We start from the raw sequence: 14,900 nt of genomic DNA on the forward strand, positions 1-14,900 counted from the left end.
CTGCAGCAAAGTGCTTCAAGGAGGAGCCATCAACATGTACGAGGCTGAATTTGCCTGCAGAACATCAAGCTGATGTGGAAGAGAACATCAAGACAGCGATCCAAAGTCTGGTGTCTCAAAGTTGCAGTGGACTGGCTTAAGTCTCATAGGCTTTTAACAGCTTCACCTCAACAGTGTTTCTCACATCATAGACCTAGGGGAAAGGAATCTTTAATATCTCTGCCAAAACCAGGAGCTCTGAACATAGGTTTAGAGCCCCATTACACCACTGTAACAATCCACTCATCTCAACTCTTCAGCTACAGCTCATGAAGCTGCTAGCAGGAGGCTTCCCTCTAAAGTTCGCACACAAATTAAAAGGTCATCGAATTCCAGATAAACAAATTCCCAGTTCACCAATTCCTAAGCCACGCCAGCTTCACACTTCTTGCAGAAGCTGGAGTTTTGCATAGCTGCTTGCTGTCTTTTCAAAGACAGGGAAAGATGTTTGGCACCCTGAATTTCATTAAATAAGCAATGCCCTGGTTTCTTCCTCTCTTTAACAGGAGTAAATCTGAGGCTGTGGAGTGTCCAAGCGGTATGCATAAACCTTTACTTAGCCCCTTCCAAACCCAACAGTGCACTCTTGCTGCCTCTTCCGAGCAAGATGCTCATCAACAGCTTGTCACTGTACTGCAGGAACCACTGCAGGGAACAGAGACAGGTCATGTCATCCAGCAGAGAGAGTCCTGTCTCTCCTGGAGCACGTCCAGAAGAGCAACGAAGCTGGTGAAAGGGCTGGAGAATTTTTATGAGGAGCAGCTGAGGGAACTGGGCTTGTTTAACCTAGAGAAAAGGAGGCTGAGTGGAGACCCTATCGCTGTCTGCAACTACCTGAAAAGAGGTTGTAGTGAGGCGAGTGTTAGTCTCTTCTCCCAAGTGACAGGTGGCAGGACAAAAGAAAATGGCCTCAAGTTGCAACAGGGGAAGTTCAGTTTAGACATCAGGAAAAATTTCTTCAGCAAAAGGGTTCTCAGGCACTGGTAGGGGCTGCCCAGGGAGGTGGTTGAGTCCCCATCCCTCAAGGTATTCAAAAGATGGGTAGATACAGTGCTTAGGGACATGGTTTAGTAGCAGACAGGTGTGGTTGGACTCAATGATCTCAAAGGTCTTTTCCAACCTAGCAATTCTATGGTTCTATGACTCCGTGAAAATGACTCAAAAAGAATGCCAGATACCAATTCAGGACAAAACATACTTTATTGTACTGTAATGTCAGAAGTACAAGAAAAGTACTGCAGAGAACCATGCTAAGGGGGCCGTCTGGGGCGGTGAGGGACAGAAGTACAAGGTAACGGGGCACTACTGTACTCAGTGCAAAACCGATTCATCTGAGGCACAAGTACACTATTGTTTAAGCAGCTTGATTCAAGCACAGCTCTGGTATGTGATCTACTCTGTTTTCTTTCTACGTGACAATTCTATGGTAAAGCTACTTTTACATGAAACAGGCAGTAGATTCAAGTCAGGGGTGTCCAAATTGCCACTTGGCAACCAAAAAAACTTAAGAAATTAACACTCTGCATAGTCATCCTCCACATTTTAGTTTCCAATATGGAGCTGTGGCTAGCGAAGAAAAGTTATTCTGAACGGTAAGAGCACAGCCCTGTTTGGCTGGGTGTGGAGTTTTTCCCCCATTTTGTACATCTGTGGGTAACTTATTTTACGTTGACCACAATTTGCTTAGTAGGAAAAAAAACAAACCCCACAAACTCATATCTTTGATAAGGAATTATACATATCCAACATTCAAATAAATTTCAGCCCTTGAGATCTTAACTTATGGCTTAAGACACAATGAAAGTGTTTGGGCACCCTTGAGTTAAGTTAATGAAGAGCATTTTTGCTAACAAGGCAAGCAAGCTCACTGGTTTAAACAGAGCTGACCTCTACAAGAAAGCAGGAATCCCAAGTCACTTGTTACCACTAGGTTGACAGGTTCTGCTGCCTGCAAAGAGAGAAACGTAACATCACAAAGAAAAGGTTCAACAAAGTTGAAAGATAAAGGTTTCAACACCAGAAGCAGCATTTGAAAACAAGCTGTTTAAGTTAATCTTTTCAAGAGATGCGGATTGCATAACTCTAGGCACAAACACATGCTGGCAATCTTCTCATTTTACACAGCAGCTGTGTTTAGCATAGGAAGTTCTGGGTTTAAAGAAAGCTACTTGAAGAAGAATTAAGATTTGCAATTCCCTGTCTACTTAATGAGATTAGTAGAGAAACGAAAAAAAACATTACTACTGAAACAGTAGTTTCTCCAAAGATCCCTATCATTACAAACACAGCTTGATTTGTAAGCAACGCAAGACTAAACAGACAACTATTATTTTATATTATTACTATGCTTATAAGTTACATCCATTAAATAAAAAAAAAGCCAAGCGGTTTTGCCCTATTTCAAGAGTTTCCAATCAACACCAGTTTACATGGTGAATGGGACTTCACAAATAAACAAGGAATGGTGACAATCTCTGGGTCAAGAATGACAAGAAATAATGGGCTCTGTGCTACCAATCAACCTCAACAAGAATATGGCACATGGGCCAGCCCAAGCCGTACCAACACTGAACCTTTAGCACTCGGCACAAATCTGGATCTCTTCACTTTAGCTCGCAAATCAGGTGAAAAAACTGGGTAAAAAAAACCAACCCAAACCTAACTAAAAACTTAAGCCAAAAACTGGAATATACTTCTTAAAAAACATCGGTAGTTTTAAAATAACTTTATGCTGGCGTCAGTTTGTGCAAACTAAAAACTCATTGAATTTCTCTCTAACAGAAGACAAATCCCCCAAATATTTTCCTTTTAGCCCACTGCATCTGTAGGTACAACCTCAAATCTAACAGATGTAACTGCAAGAGAGAAAAAGTTACAGCATCTGCACAACATTCTTTCTACAAACAGCTGCTGGAGGGAAAGTAAAATATAAAAGGAATAAAGAAAGGAAGGTTCCATCTGAAATACTCTCACAATCTTTCCCACTCCGTAGTCCATGAATCCGACTCTGATGCTAAGGTGACAGTGTATGTAAGCAGATTTTTTTTTTTGTTGATTTTACTATTTTTGAGTTTCAATCAAAGAGAACCCGAGAAAAGGCTCAAGTCTCTTCAGGAATTGTCGGACGGAACATGCTCCTCAAATCCTTCACTCTCTCGGACCAACGCTCTTTCCAGGATAACACGGCCCTCCTTGTAGCGCTGGCTGTCTTCGGTGGCAAACTCATAGATCCAACCCAGTTTGCTGTTGCAGTTCTTGCAGCTCACGTCTCGAACCATGTGGCGCCCGGTGAGCATGACCCGATCCTGAACTTCGCTGTACTGCAGATTTACCACCTGGTACACACACAGGGGACAGGGAACAGAGAGGATTAGTCTGCCGAGAGCAAAGTTTGGTAACCATGTGCGTGACTATCAACATTTTGAAAGCAAAGAGCCTGGGGCATTCCAGATGAAAAGAAAACTACAGTATGGTAAGTTGACGGCTCTTCAGAATCTCCTGCTTCAAAGATGTGCTCCACAGGGATGCAGAACCCTCACTGTTGAATTGAGAGACATGAAATGCCATCACGAGATGTACGGGAGCACACAGCGCCATGTTCAGCTTTGGGTGAGAAATTCCTGCTGAACAGCTTGTAAACTAACTGACATTAACCCACTTGTAAGAGAGTAAGCTATTTCTAGCAACTGATGTGATCACTTATTCCCAGAAATCAGAACTGAAATATTGAGGTACTCCCTTAAAAATCTTGCGGTGCTTCTGAAACAATCAGCTAAGAAAAAGGAAAGCTCAGTGGCTGAGCATGCAGGCATTAAATATTCACCCTCTTTTGTGCGCTATCTCAACAGTTTAAAACATACTTTTAAGTTGTTTGGGCAGCAACGCCACAGAACCAGAATGTATAACTTGCTGAGAAGTTGATGTCAGAACTATGTCCAACCAGTTAATAGGTGGTATAGGCTAATATGTGCTAATAGGATCCTAAAAGATTTGCTGCACTGCGTTCTCAGCTTTCCACCTGTGTGCTGGCTGGCCCTACTCCTGCTGTGAGGCTTCTGACAGCAGAGATGTAAAAATCAAACTTCTGGGATCAAACCTCACTATGCAACACAAGAAAAATGCGAACCCCAGGATCCAGGGCTGACTGGATGAGAAGGAAACCAGACACACAGCTCTTCCATATAGTCCAAGGCTTATATAGGAATACTAGGAATGGGATTCAGGATACCAGAAATCCCAAGGCCAAGCAGAGTTCAGGGAAGACTTCTCTGATGCCATCACCAAGTCTGCCAACGGCCAAATGGCTTTCAAGAAAAATCCCAACCCCAAACACTCCACTAGGAACTTGGGGAGAAAGCAAAGGATGATCACTGTCTTTCAAAAAGGCTAATGGGCAAGTCTGTATGGGAAGGTTAATACATAATGCTACAATTCACTCAGAGTTATGGCTTTCATATTTCAATCTGCTAAATTAAATCAAATTTGATCAATTAAAAAAAAATATTAAACTAAGCCAGAGTATTATTGCCTATAAAAAGAGGTTGTGGTTACCTACAGCTGCCAAAAGACCATTAGCACAACTGCACTTTAGAAATGAAACAGAATATTATCTAGACTATTATTTTGACTGAGTGGAAGTGCAAACGCCTTTAAAACTCTTTGATAGACACAAGATACTCTCACAGTGAATTTGAGGTTTGTATTACAGAAGTTTCCAGAGTTAAAACTCCATGTGTTTTGGCACAATGCCTCTATACACACCATCTCCTTTATAGTCTTTTAGAATTGCAGATAAACCAATTCAGATAGCTTGCCATCAATAGTAAATGCCTATTTTGACCTCAAAGACAGTTGAACAGAACAAAATAATAGCTAAAATAATAATTACACAACATTTTAGCCGTGAAGTTTTTCAGTTTTGATGACAGATCCATATCCCACAATCTCATCTTTCAAAAGCAAAGGCTGTTATCACCTTGGCTTCTTACCAACCTTGTTAAAAAGAAAGGCCCTTCCTGTGGCCCCCGTGAAACGCGTGGAGATGAGCTCAGAGCGGTTGGTCAGAATCGTGTCGCAGTTTGCACAGGAGAAGAGGCGAGTGCCACCAATATGATCCAGAAAAATTCTTCCCATGTTGAGAACGTACGGAAGTTTATACTCAAGACCTGAGAGCAAAAAAGAAAGATCAGGTACACGTAAAAAACATACTCCAGCAAAAATAAATATAAACCCCCCATATATCAGGCAGAACGTTCTGCAAACCCTCTCAGCTAATGATCGCAGGGGTTTATTCTTCCACAGATGAGATATGGAACCTACAGACAGCATCCCTCCCTCCCCATCAAACCAAGCGCTTCCCCAAAGTGACTGCCTTACCAATAAGACGACACACCCAGATGCAAACTGATTGCATTAAATGAGCAGAACATTAACTGAAATCTTTAAAGCATAGCCTAGATGATTGCAGACCACTACTGGACCATACCATTCTCAAACTCAAAAGCCACTTCTTTCCCATTTTCTTTTCCTCTTTGATGCAACCCTGGAATTCCATTCTACCCTATTCCAAACGACTCACTCATCTTAGTCAGCACTGGCAATAAAGCACTGAGAAGTATACTGAGTCACCAAGACAATTACAGTTCAATTTTCCCAAGTCATCCCCCTTTTCAAAATACATATTTTGTCACTTCCCTCAGCTCTGCACGATTTTTAACATGCAACCACACACCACCACCATCCAGGATGCTTCAGGCTTCTCGTACAGCAGACTGGGCTACTGGATTTGACTCAACATTTACTGGCTTCATACACACGACACGGGAAAGGTTCAGATGCTATTTCACACAATAAACAACCCACCCAGTCTCTGCACCAGACACTTTTGATATAGAAATGTTTAAAACTCTCTAACCTGAATATAAAACATTGTGCTTTTCACCCCAGCTATTTCCAAAGCATCATCACTGAAATACCTGAGCAACTCCAGTGAGGAGGAGAAGGGAGCTTAGGAAGTTTATATCAGCAGATCTGCAGTACCCAATAAATACACCTCTCACTACTTGGGAAAATTAAAGTATCCCACCACCTTTATACTAATGAACACAAATTACTCACAGTTAAATAGCGAGTAGGCACAGCACATACCAGAGAACTGAAAGCTTACATCACGAAGGATGAGGTAACATGACAAAGGCATTGAATAATGAGGTTATTACCATCTCAACTGCAGAGTTTTTATGACTAAACACCTATAGTTAAAAAAGTTAAGCATACCTCCATTTATAGTTCAGGTGTGGAATGAGGAGAGAACATTGTCTGCCTGTGTCATGCACAACGACGCACAGTCAACCTGACACACCACGGCATTGAAGTTGTGTGGGTTTTACTTCTCAAAGCAGGAGACAGTGTGCCGCTTGCAGAGAAATTAATCAAACTTTCATCAAACTGAATATTCCATGTCAAACGCCTTTAAGAAGTGCAAATACCTAGATTAAACCCATTTCAAGTTTCAGGGGATCAGCTTCTTAAAGCTTACTCTGACATGCACAAAGCAAACGGACTAAAACACAAAATCTTAAATACCATTCTTACATGTACACATCATAAGTCACTGACAATGATTTTTTTTCAATTGCTTTATTTCACTGTGTTTTCTTACAATACATGGCAACAAAAATGGTTCCTGTATTGAACAGAGTGATTTCAGCACAAGTTCCTTACAGTCAAAATCACCATTAGATTTCTACATCCCATCCGAAGGATACATAAAAAAAATCAAAGCACAGGAATAACTTCTTCTGTAAACGTGATATGATACACATTTCCCTTCTTGAAAGGAAAAATAAAACAGGCCTTGAGTTTGACAGTCACATTTCCAAGCCTTAGCTGAGCGTAGGGGTATGACAGCTCATGACTGCCCTCAACACACAGGAAGCATTTTCCTCCGGTTTCCCTAAGCATCAGACATTTCTAACATTCCTTCATATTTCCTAGCAAGAGGGCAACAGGAAAAGTTAAAATATGAACAGTGACAGCATGAAGGAAAATCAGCAGACAATGAGCATGACTAAAGAGGTATCAGTCAAAGTCTCCAAGCAGCAGAAACCACAAACACAAGCAACAGAAGCAATTGTGACAGATATGCCCATAAGGCACTTGGATGATCCCCATATGCCAACCTTACTAATTTTGGATAGTGTTATTTTTGTATTGATTTATTGTAGACTAAAAACAATTCACCAATCATAAGTCATTGCAAGCACAGAATCAACATCCAAAGGGGTATTTCTTTCAGGGTAAACAAAGTGCTTACCCAGTCAGTATTTTTAGAAGCAAATACAAACTAGCTCCAAACCATCCCTCTCTCTTACCAGGAGTGACACAAACAGGAAGCCTGGTCAGTGACAAGAGCAGATCCATTACACAGACCAGCCTCATAAAGCATGCCATGTTGAAAAAGGTGCATCTGAACCCTCCCAATGCAAATACATCACCTATCCAAAACCATAATTCGTATCACTGCACCCAGAAATGGTGTAATCCAAAGCCACTAAAATCAAAACGTCCATACTGCAGAAAGTGCGAGCGCAGTAATCATTTCAACTAAAAGAGGAAAGGCTTATACTAGATATTGGCAAGAATTTTTTGCTGAGGGTGGTGAGGCCCTAGCGCAGGTTGCCCAGAGAAGTCACGGCTGCCCCATCCCTGGAAACATTCAAGGCCAGGTTGGGTGGGGCTTTGAGCAACCTGATCCAGTGAAAGGTGTCCCTGAGCATGGCAGGGGGTTGGACTGGATGGGCTTCATGGCCCCTTCCAACTCAAACCATCCTATGATTCTGCACAGCACAATATCATAAACAACTTCTCCAGAATACAGCATGTAAGAAAACAGGTATTCTTGAAATAAACACCTATACATCTAAAAATTTGGAAAATGGAATTCCACAAACCACACTGTAACAGTCAGCATGCTCTAGGGCTTGAGCGTGTTTTTTTAAGAAACTGCCCAAATAGTGTGATCCTACCAGAATGCCAAACATTCAAAACAGCCCCTGCACTGATCTGCCCCAGCAGACAGCAGTCAGACCACAGCCTCCTGCCGTCACCATCTCAGGGTTTGACTGCAATGGGGTTTCAACGAACTGGAAGAGTCCAGCTGAGGGTTTATGAAACCAGTTACCTTACAGTAGCCCTTATATTGCTCCTTATGGCAGTAACAAGTAGGAGAATAGTTACAAACTGACTGCTAGTACGGCAGCCTTCAACTGCCCCCTTTGGTCACGAATCTTCTAAATCAGCTAATAGGAACTTCTGCTTTTTCTCCTCATATAAGGCATGAGAAATTAATTTCAACTTGGAATCATTCCACATTCTCCCCTCCCTTTTCCCCTCCCCTGCAAGCTACGTAGACCAACTCGGGAGGTACTAGCTGTGGTTAAAGACCATTTTCTCTTTACGTAAGGATTCTGTATCCTGGAGGCTATACTCATTGTGCACTGGGGAAAAAGGAGTGGAAAAAAGCAATTCCTATCACTCTCTGGCTCACGCTCCTCACATACGGAAGCAGTGTGCACAAAGTAACCCAAAGGAACTGTGTAATTTTTTTTCCTATAGTTTTCACTTCCCACGTGAAAGGTGTGGGTGTCTATTTACGTTCACACATGCATAAATGATCTGAAAAAAGCCACTTATAGGCAACTTTCATAGGCAGTGGGAGGGCTCTCTCAAATGAGGAGAAGCCAAAGAATTGTGAAACATTAAGGCATATCTAAAGCTTAAGATGTTTGGACCAGAGAGAGGAAAACGCAAGAAGTGCACTTACCCACTTCTCATCCACACTTAAACACAGTGAAAATAATTTTCCGAGGTTGAGCACCAGTCAGCTTCCCTGCTGCTGTTCACAGCCCTGGAAAGGGACACTACCCTGTCATACTGGTCCCATCATGCTGCTAGCAGAGTTTTCAGAAGCAGTGAACAGGAATCTTCATTATTGACAAAACCAAACACTGTGCAAAGAACATAGATTTTTTTTTTTTGGCCCATGACTTCATCTTTAAAGTCAGCTACACATTCTTTGGTGGGTATGTGTCAGTGACAAAGCCCTAATGACCCTGATCTCGTGCAAACTACTGAACAGAAATCACAATACGAAATTAATGGCTGCATTTTAAAACGGCAGACTTACTTACCTTCACTAGTGGAATATAAATATCTACTACTTGTCAAACTTAGACAGTTTAGAAAGAAAGGCACTTGTGTAAACTGAGAGATGATACTGCTGTGCCATCAGTCAGCACCCTGACTACCACCACGACTCGCCTTCTCAAGATGACCTGCAGCAGAACAGAGCTTGTTCACATTACCTAGCTAGGACAGCTTGCCAAGAGCACGGTATTTTGACAGCACAAACCTTGACACAACCTCTCAGTCATAGTGTGAAACATTTCCTGTCTGCACGCTTCTCTCTGGAAAAACAAGAAAAGCGAGCTCTGTGGCTGGGCTGTACTGTGCAATCCCAAAGCGGTTGTGCCTCAAACATCCACCTCTCTTTCAGTGTTCATTGTGGCCACACTGAGCAGTAACTGTCAAAGCGCTGACTTTAAAAAGCTCAAACCTCATCATTCTGGAGCTGAATCCACTGGAAGCACTGCTTGGTTCGCATCTGTATCACCCGCATCTGCCTACCTTCAGAAGCAATAAAGAAAAAAGTAACACAAAGAATAATTTATTAAGTTCTTTAAAACTAACAGTCAGCGCTTTCTTGTCCCAGAGTGCATGTCTTGAAGACAGAAGGCCAGCAACAACTGGGAGAGCCAGCAGACACCTTCTATATACGCACTGGACTGTGGATATTCCAAGAGCCTCAGCACCATCTACTGCATCTCAGACCTACAACAGAAAACAGCTGCTGGTTAAAGGATAAAACATTCTGACAGCCTCCCTCTTGCCATTTCCCCAACTGAAAACATTTTCCTTTTTATGAGGAGCCAACAAGCACTCTCCCCGCCTTGAAAAAGGGCTGTGCACTCCCCTCAGGACAATAAGACATTCTCAAGATCTACTTACTCTGAAACCACGCTTGAACTTCATCTTCACATCTCAGGAACTGGGTGTAAGCTTCCTCTTCTCATATCAGAGATGGAGAAAAGAGGAAAAAGAACATTTAGCACAGCTACACAAGGCCATGCGTGAAAGAATCACTGGCTAAGCAAAATAAAACAGAACTTGCTCCTTACCTTCCCGGGTTTCCGCTGTTCACAGGTTTCAGCTGCTCTGGAAACACACAAATGGTCAGACTCTTCAGAGGTCTGAGATTCAGCCGCCTGTCACTGACTTCTGCAGTTGCTGCAGCAAGCAGGGCCCAGCCTCCGCCGGCACACAGAGTTCGTTATCAGAGAGCACATGCAGCCAAATGCGACGGCAGAAGATGAACGAGAACAGTGCTATCTGTGCTCCCTGGAGCCATCCAGCTTCAGCAGCCAGCTGCACACGGCAGGACAGCCGGACGATGGAGGAGGCTCTGGCACAGGAATGGCAGCCGCGTCCGACCCACTGCAAGGTGGGAACCTTGCAGGACAGAGCCACAGCTGTGCCAGTGACACCAAGGTAATGTCCTATCGCAGTGACACCAGGGGAATGGCCTGTGTCCAGGCAAGCTGAAAGCTTCATGTTGGGATGTTCGCATTTCAACACTATGCTGGGGTCTGCAAACACTAACACAGGGCGGTCTGGAATTTGCAGAGAGCAGAGCCGTACAGCTGGGTGCTGCTTTCCACCACCAGCCCCACATCTCGGCACCCTCCACAGTAACTTACACACTCACAATACTCTGGTAGAGAACACATAAAAGTACTAGTCTACAAACAGTATCAGACTCAGATTAATTTTCTTTCCCACTACGACATAAAGAGTCCAAAAGCAGCAACTATTCCTGTTTCCTCATTTCTTTTCCCTTCCCTAAGACAGGAAAGGGATCACCTTCTCCTCTCTCAATTCCTCAACTGTTTTTTAAGAGAGCTTTATTTCCTGGTTTGTGATAAACTTATTCTTACCCTAATGAAGTAGGTAAGACAACTTTTGCTTATTGATCCATTCTGCAACTTTCAGAAAGTGAAACTAATTCAGATTTTCTGTTTTCCTCACTTTAGTGCTCAAGTGACACAAATCTCCAGCTGAAGATGACACTGGCTTAATGTGTCGTAAACAAATAAAATTCAAAGAAATGAGTTTTAAGGAAATGGTGAAAAGACAACATCATCTGAACTCCCACACAAACTACATCAAAACAACTGGCAGTGAAGGTGCTACTGTGCTTAGCGCACTTCATTGAGACACTTTTACATGAACTAGGAAACAAGTTCATAAGGCAGATAAAGGCTCCAAAATTAAAGATGGTCTTGCTACCGAACATTGATGGTAAGCAGGCATTCCCTAAGCATATTTAACAAGTATTTCCAAGTTATGTCTTGCTTAAGGGAATTGCGTATTTCAGCAAGAGCTGAGCAACTCAGATTTCAACATAGGTCAAATGATAGTAAACAAACATGCACGAATGACCGTGCTGGGACAGCCCCGATGATGACTACCAACAGAGGGAATGCTCTCTCTCTTTCTCTCTCTCTATATGTATACATTTGTATGCATGGGTACAACTCTCAGTCTGTCAGGCAACAAGGAACAAATCTCATTGGCTTTTGTCAGCTACTGGGTTTTCAGGTTCCTTTTGCCTTGTCCTCACACACTTGGCAGTTATCGTTATTATCAAAACCCCTCTATAAACAATTAGCTCTGCGGTCTATACATTGAGTACTTCAACAGCTACGGAAGTGAAAGTAACAGATGACAGATGCCTCCAAATAATATTTCTGAAGATCAACATTAGAAAAAGAAAGTAACAGCTAAAAAGGAACAGCTGTTTGTCACCGACATTGGTTGAAATCAGCTGTCCCAAACGAATCTCTAGTTAAAAGCACTAATCTGAGTTACACTCACAGTGAATTTACCGCCAAAGAATCATAGAATCACCAGGTTGGAAAAGACCCACTGGATCATCGAGTCCAACCATTCCCATCAATCACTAACCCATGTCCCTCAGCACCTCATCCACCCGTCCCTTAAACCCCTCCAGGGAAGGTGACTCAACCCCCTCCCTGGGCAGCCTCTGCCAGCGCCCAATGACCCTTTCTGTGAAAAAATTTTTCCTTATGTTCAGCCTAAACCTCCCCTGGTGGAGCTTGAGGCCATTCCTTCTTGTCCTGTCCCCTGTCACTTGGGAGAAGAGCCCAGCTCCCTCCTCTCCACAACCTGCTTTCAGGTAGTTGCAGAGAGCAGTGAGGTCTCCCCTCATCTTCCTCTTCTCCATGACAGGAGCTCCCCCCTCCCTCCCCCGCCCTGCGCGCGCGCTCAGCCCCGCGCGCCCCCGCTGAGCGCGCGCCCAGAGCCGGGGTTGGGGGGGGCGGGGAGGGGGCGCGCGCACCGTCAACCGTCGGCGCCGCCTGAGGCGCAGGCGCCCGACAACAAACAAACGTCGATGGACCAGCTGACCGGAGGGCCCCGCCGCTCCACATCCCGCTCTGGGGCGGGACACGGGGCCTTCGCCCCCTCTGCGCGGGCCGCGGAGAAGCTGCCGCGGTGGCGGCGGGGAGCTCGGCGTCTGGGCCGCGGGGGAGCGCGGTGCGAGGCGCTGGCGCTTTGTGCCCTCCCCCCACCCTATCACCGCCATCTCACACCGCCCGGTGCCGCCGCTGGCGCTCGCCCCGCACGGTTACCTGGCGCAGGGCGGCGGCGGCGGCTCCGTGCCCGGTGTCTCCCCCCGCGACCCTGCACAGCCCCGACGCTCCGGCTCGGCGGCCCCGCCCCGCGCTGGTCGGCGCCGCTGCGGCCCCTAGGCCACGCCCACGACGTAGTAACAGCCAATCAGCGTCGCCTCCTCAAGCAGACCACGCCCACTACCCCGGCCCCGCGCCGTCAGCGCCGCTATAGCCACGCCCCCGCCGTGCCCACAGCCAATCAGCGTCGCCTCTGCCGTTAGGCCACGCCCATCTCTCCGCCCCTCTCCAATCGGCACCGCTGTGGCCACGCCCTCGTCGCCCCGACAGCCAATCAGCGCCGCCTCCGCAGTTAGGCCACGCCCAGCAACCCGCGCCACGCCCCCGCGGCGCCGCGCGCCAATCAGCGCGCGTTTGGTCACGCCCCCTCCGTAACGCTGACCAATCAGCGCCGCGTTAGCCACGCCCCTTCTGTGTCGAAGCCAATCAGCGCCGCCGTGGCCACGCCCCCCGTGCCCGCTCCATAAGGAGGATACTGAGGGGGTGGAGCTGGAGCAGGGAAGGGCAGCGAATCTGGGCAAGGGGCTGAGGGACCCGGGGTCTGCAGAAAAGGAGGTTGAGGGGAGACCTTATCCCTGCCTACAACTGCCTGGAAGGAGGTTGTGGTGAAGTGGGTGCTGGTCTCTTCTCCCAAGTGCTGAGAGGGAATGGCCTCAAGTTGCGCCAGGGGAGGTTCAGATTAGACAGCAGGAGAAATTCCCTCACAGAAAGGGCTCTTGGGCACTGGAACAGGCTGCCCAGGCAGGTGGTTGAGTCCCCATCCCTGCAGGGCTTTAAAAGACACATAGAGGAGGTGCTCAGGGACATGGTTTAGTCGTGGGCAGGTACAGTTGGACTCAGTGATCTCAAAGGTCTTTTCCAACCACACATTTCTGTGAAAAGCATGTGTTGGCTTTCAGAATATCCATTAAAATGCCAGCATTAAAGGCACTGCCTTTTGCAATTCACCGTTCATTCCATTACATGTTCTTCAAATCCTCCCACAACAATCACACTCCTTTGAAATACATCTGCCTTTTTTTTTCAATCGGTGTAAGGTTTACCAGGAGGCAGGGTACGAATCTCCTCATCGCTTTCTCATAATTTTCATCATTTTCATTGTGACATGATTCTGTGATGCCCAGGTTGACCGAGGTGAAACATGAGAGAAAAAAGGGATGAAGCGTTTGTGTTTCTTGGCTGTTGGCTGCAAGTGTTATCGGTTCCCTGCCAGTCTGAATGGCTCAGTGCTTGCACACAGACTGCATCCTTGGCAAATCGATAGCGGTCTTGGCAAAACACAATGAAAAAAAATCCTTTGGAGTTGTTGGTTATGAAAAAGAAAATGGAAAAGACATGAAAGGGTTGTTTTTTCCTTCTATTGGAACCAGCCATGCCATTTTAAGGATTGCCATTCCAATAATAGCATATCCATGTCAGATAAAGTGTATTTTTTGTGTACAGTGACTCCTGTGTCTCTCCGTGTGGTATCACCAAAGAAGCTGCAGGCACTCCAGGAAGGAATGAATTGGCAAAGGGACATCCCTGTGAATGTATGGCCAGCAGCTCATCCTCGTGCCCAGCTGTACTTCAGCTTGTGTCTTCTTGCATGGATTCCTTTCCTGTAACTGGATAGAGGAGCACACAACCGCTTGCGTGAGGGTAGACAGTCAGTGATGGGCCAACATCAATGTGTCAAGAACTGCTGTTTCCTTTGGGCAGACCTCCAAAACATCACGTCTCGTCAGTGTTGTCAGCTCTGGCCTCATCCTGCACAGAGCTAAGCATGGAGATTTCATAGAATCATAGAATCACCAGGTTGGAAAAGACACACTGAGTCCAACCATCGAGTCCAACCATTCCCATCAAACACTAAACCATGTCCCTCAGCGCCTCGTCCACCCGTCCCTTAAACACCTCCAGGGAAGGTGAATCAACCCCCTCCCTGGGCAGCCTGTTCCAGTGCCCAATGACCCTTTCTGTGAAATTTTTTTCCTAATGTCCAGCCTAAATCTCCCCTGGTGGAGCTTGAGGCCATTCCCTCTCATTCTG

At 45.5% G+C, this 14,900-nt stretch overlaps 1 protein-coding gene across 2 annotated transcripts; it reads right to left on the minus strand.

Annotated features, from left to right (window-relative positions):
* Window positions 1–1,220: 1,220 nt before the first annotated feature.
* YPEL5 (yippee like 5) lies at window positions 1,221–12,902 on the minus strand. 2 transcript variants are annotated; one of them, XM_069850581.1, is made up of 3 exons: window positions 12,810–12,902; window positions 5,032–5,204; window positions 1,221–3,374 (listed from the first exon to the last, which is right to left on the minus strand). In XM_069850581.1, exons 2-3 carry the CDS (start codon window positions 5,170–5,172, stop codon window positions 3,150–3,152), a joined length of 366 nt encoding a protein of 121 aa, XP_069706682.1. In that variant the 5' UTR covers window positions 5,173–5,204; window positions 12,810–12,902; the 3' UTR covers window positions 1,221–3,149. The 2 variants fall into 2 exon arrangements, with proteins under 2 accessions (XP_069706682.1, XP_069706683.1); XM_069850582.1 differs by having other exon boundaries at window positions 12,804–12,853.
* Between the last annotated feature and the right edge of the window lie 1,998 nt (window positions 12,903–14,900).

This window comes from Phaenicophaeus curvirostris, chromosome 2 (genome assembly GCF_032191515.1).
Source record: "Phaenicophaeus curvirostris isolate KB17595 chromosome 2, BPBGC_Pcur_1.0, whole genome shotgun sequence".
NCBI lineage: Eukaryota > Metazoa > Chordata > Aves > Cuculiformes > Cuculidae > Phaenicophaeus > Phaenicophaeus curvirostris.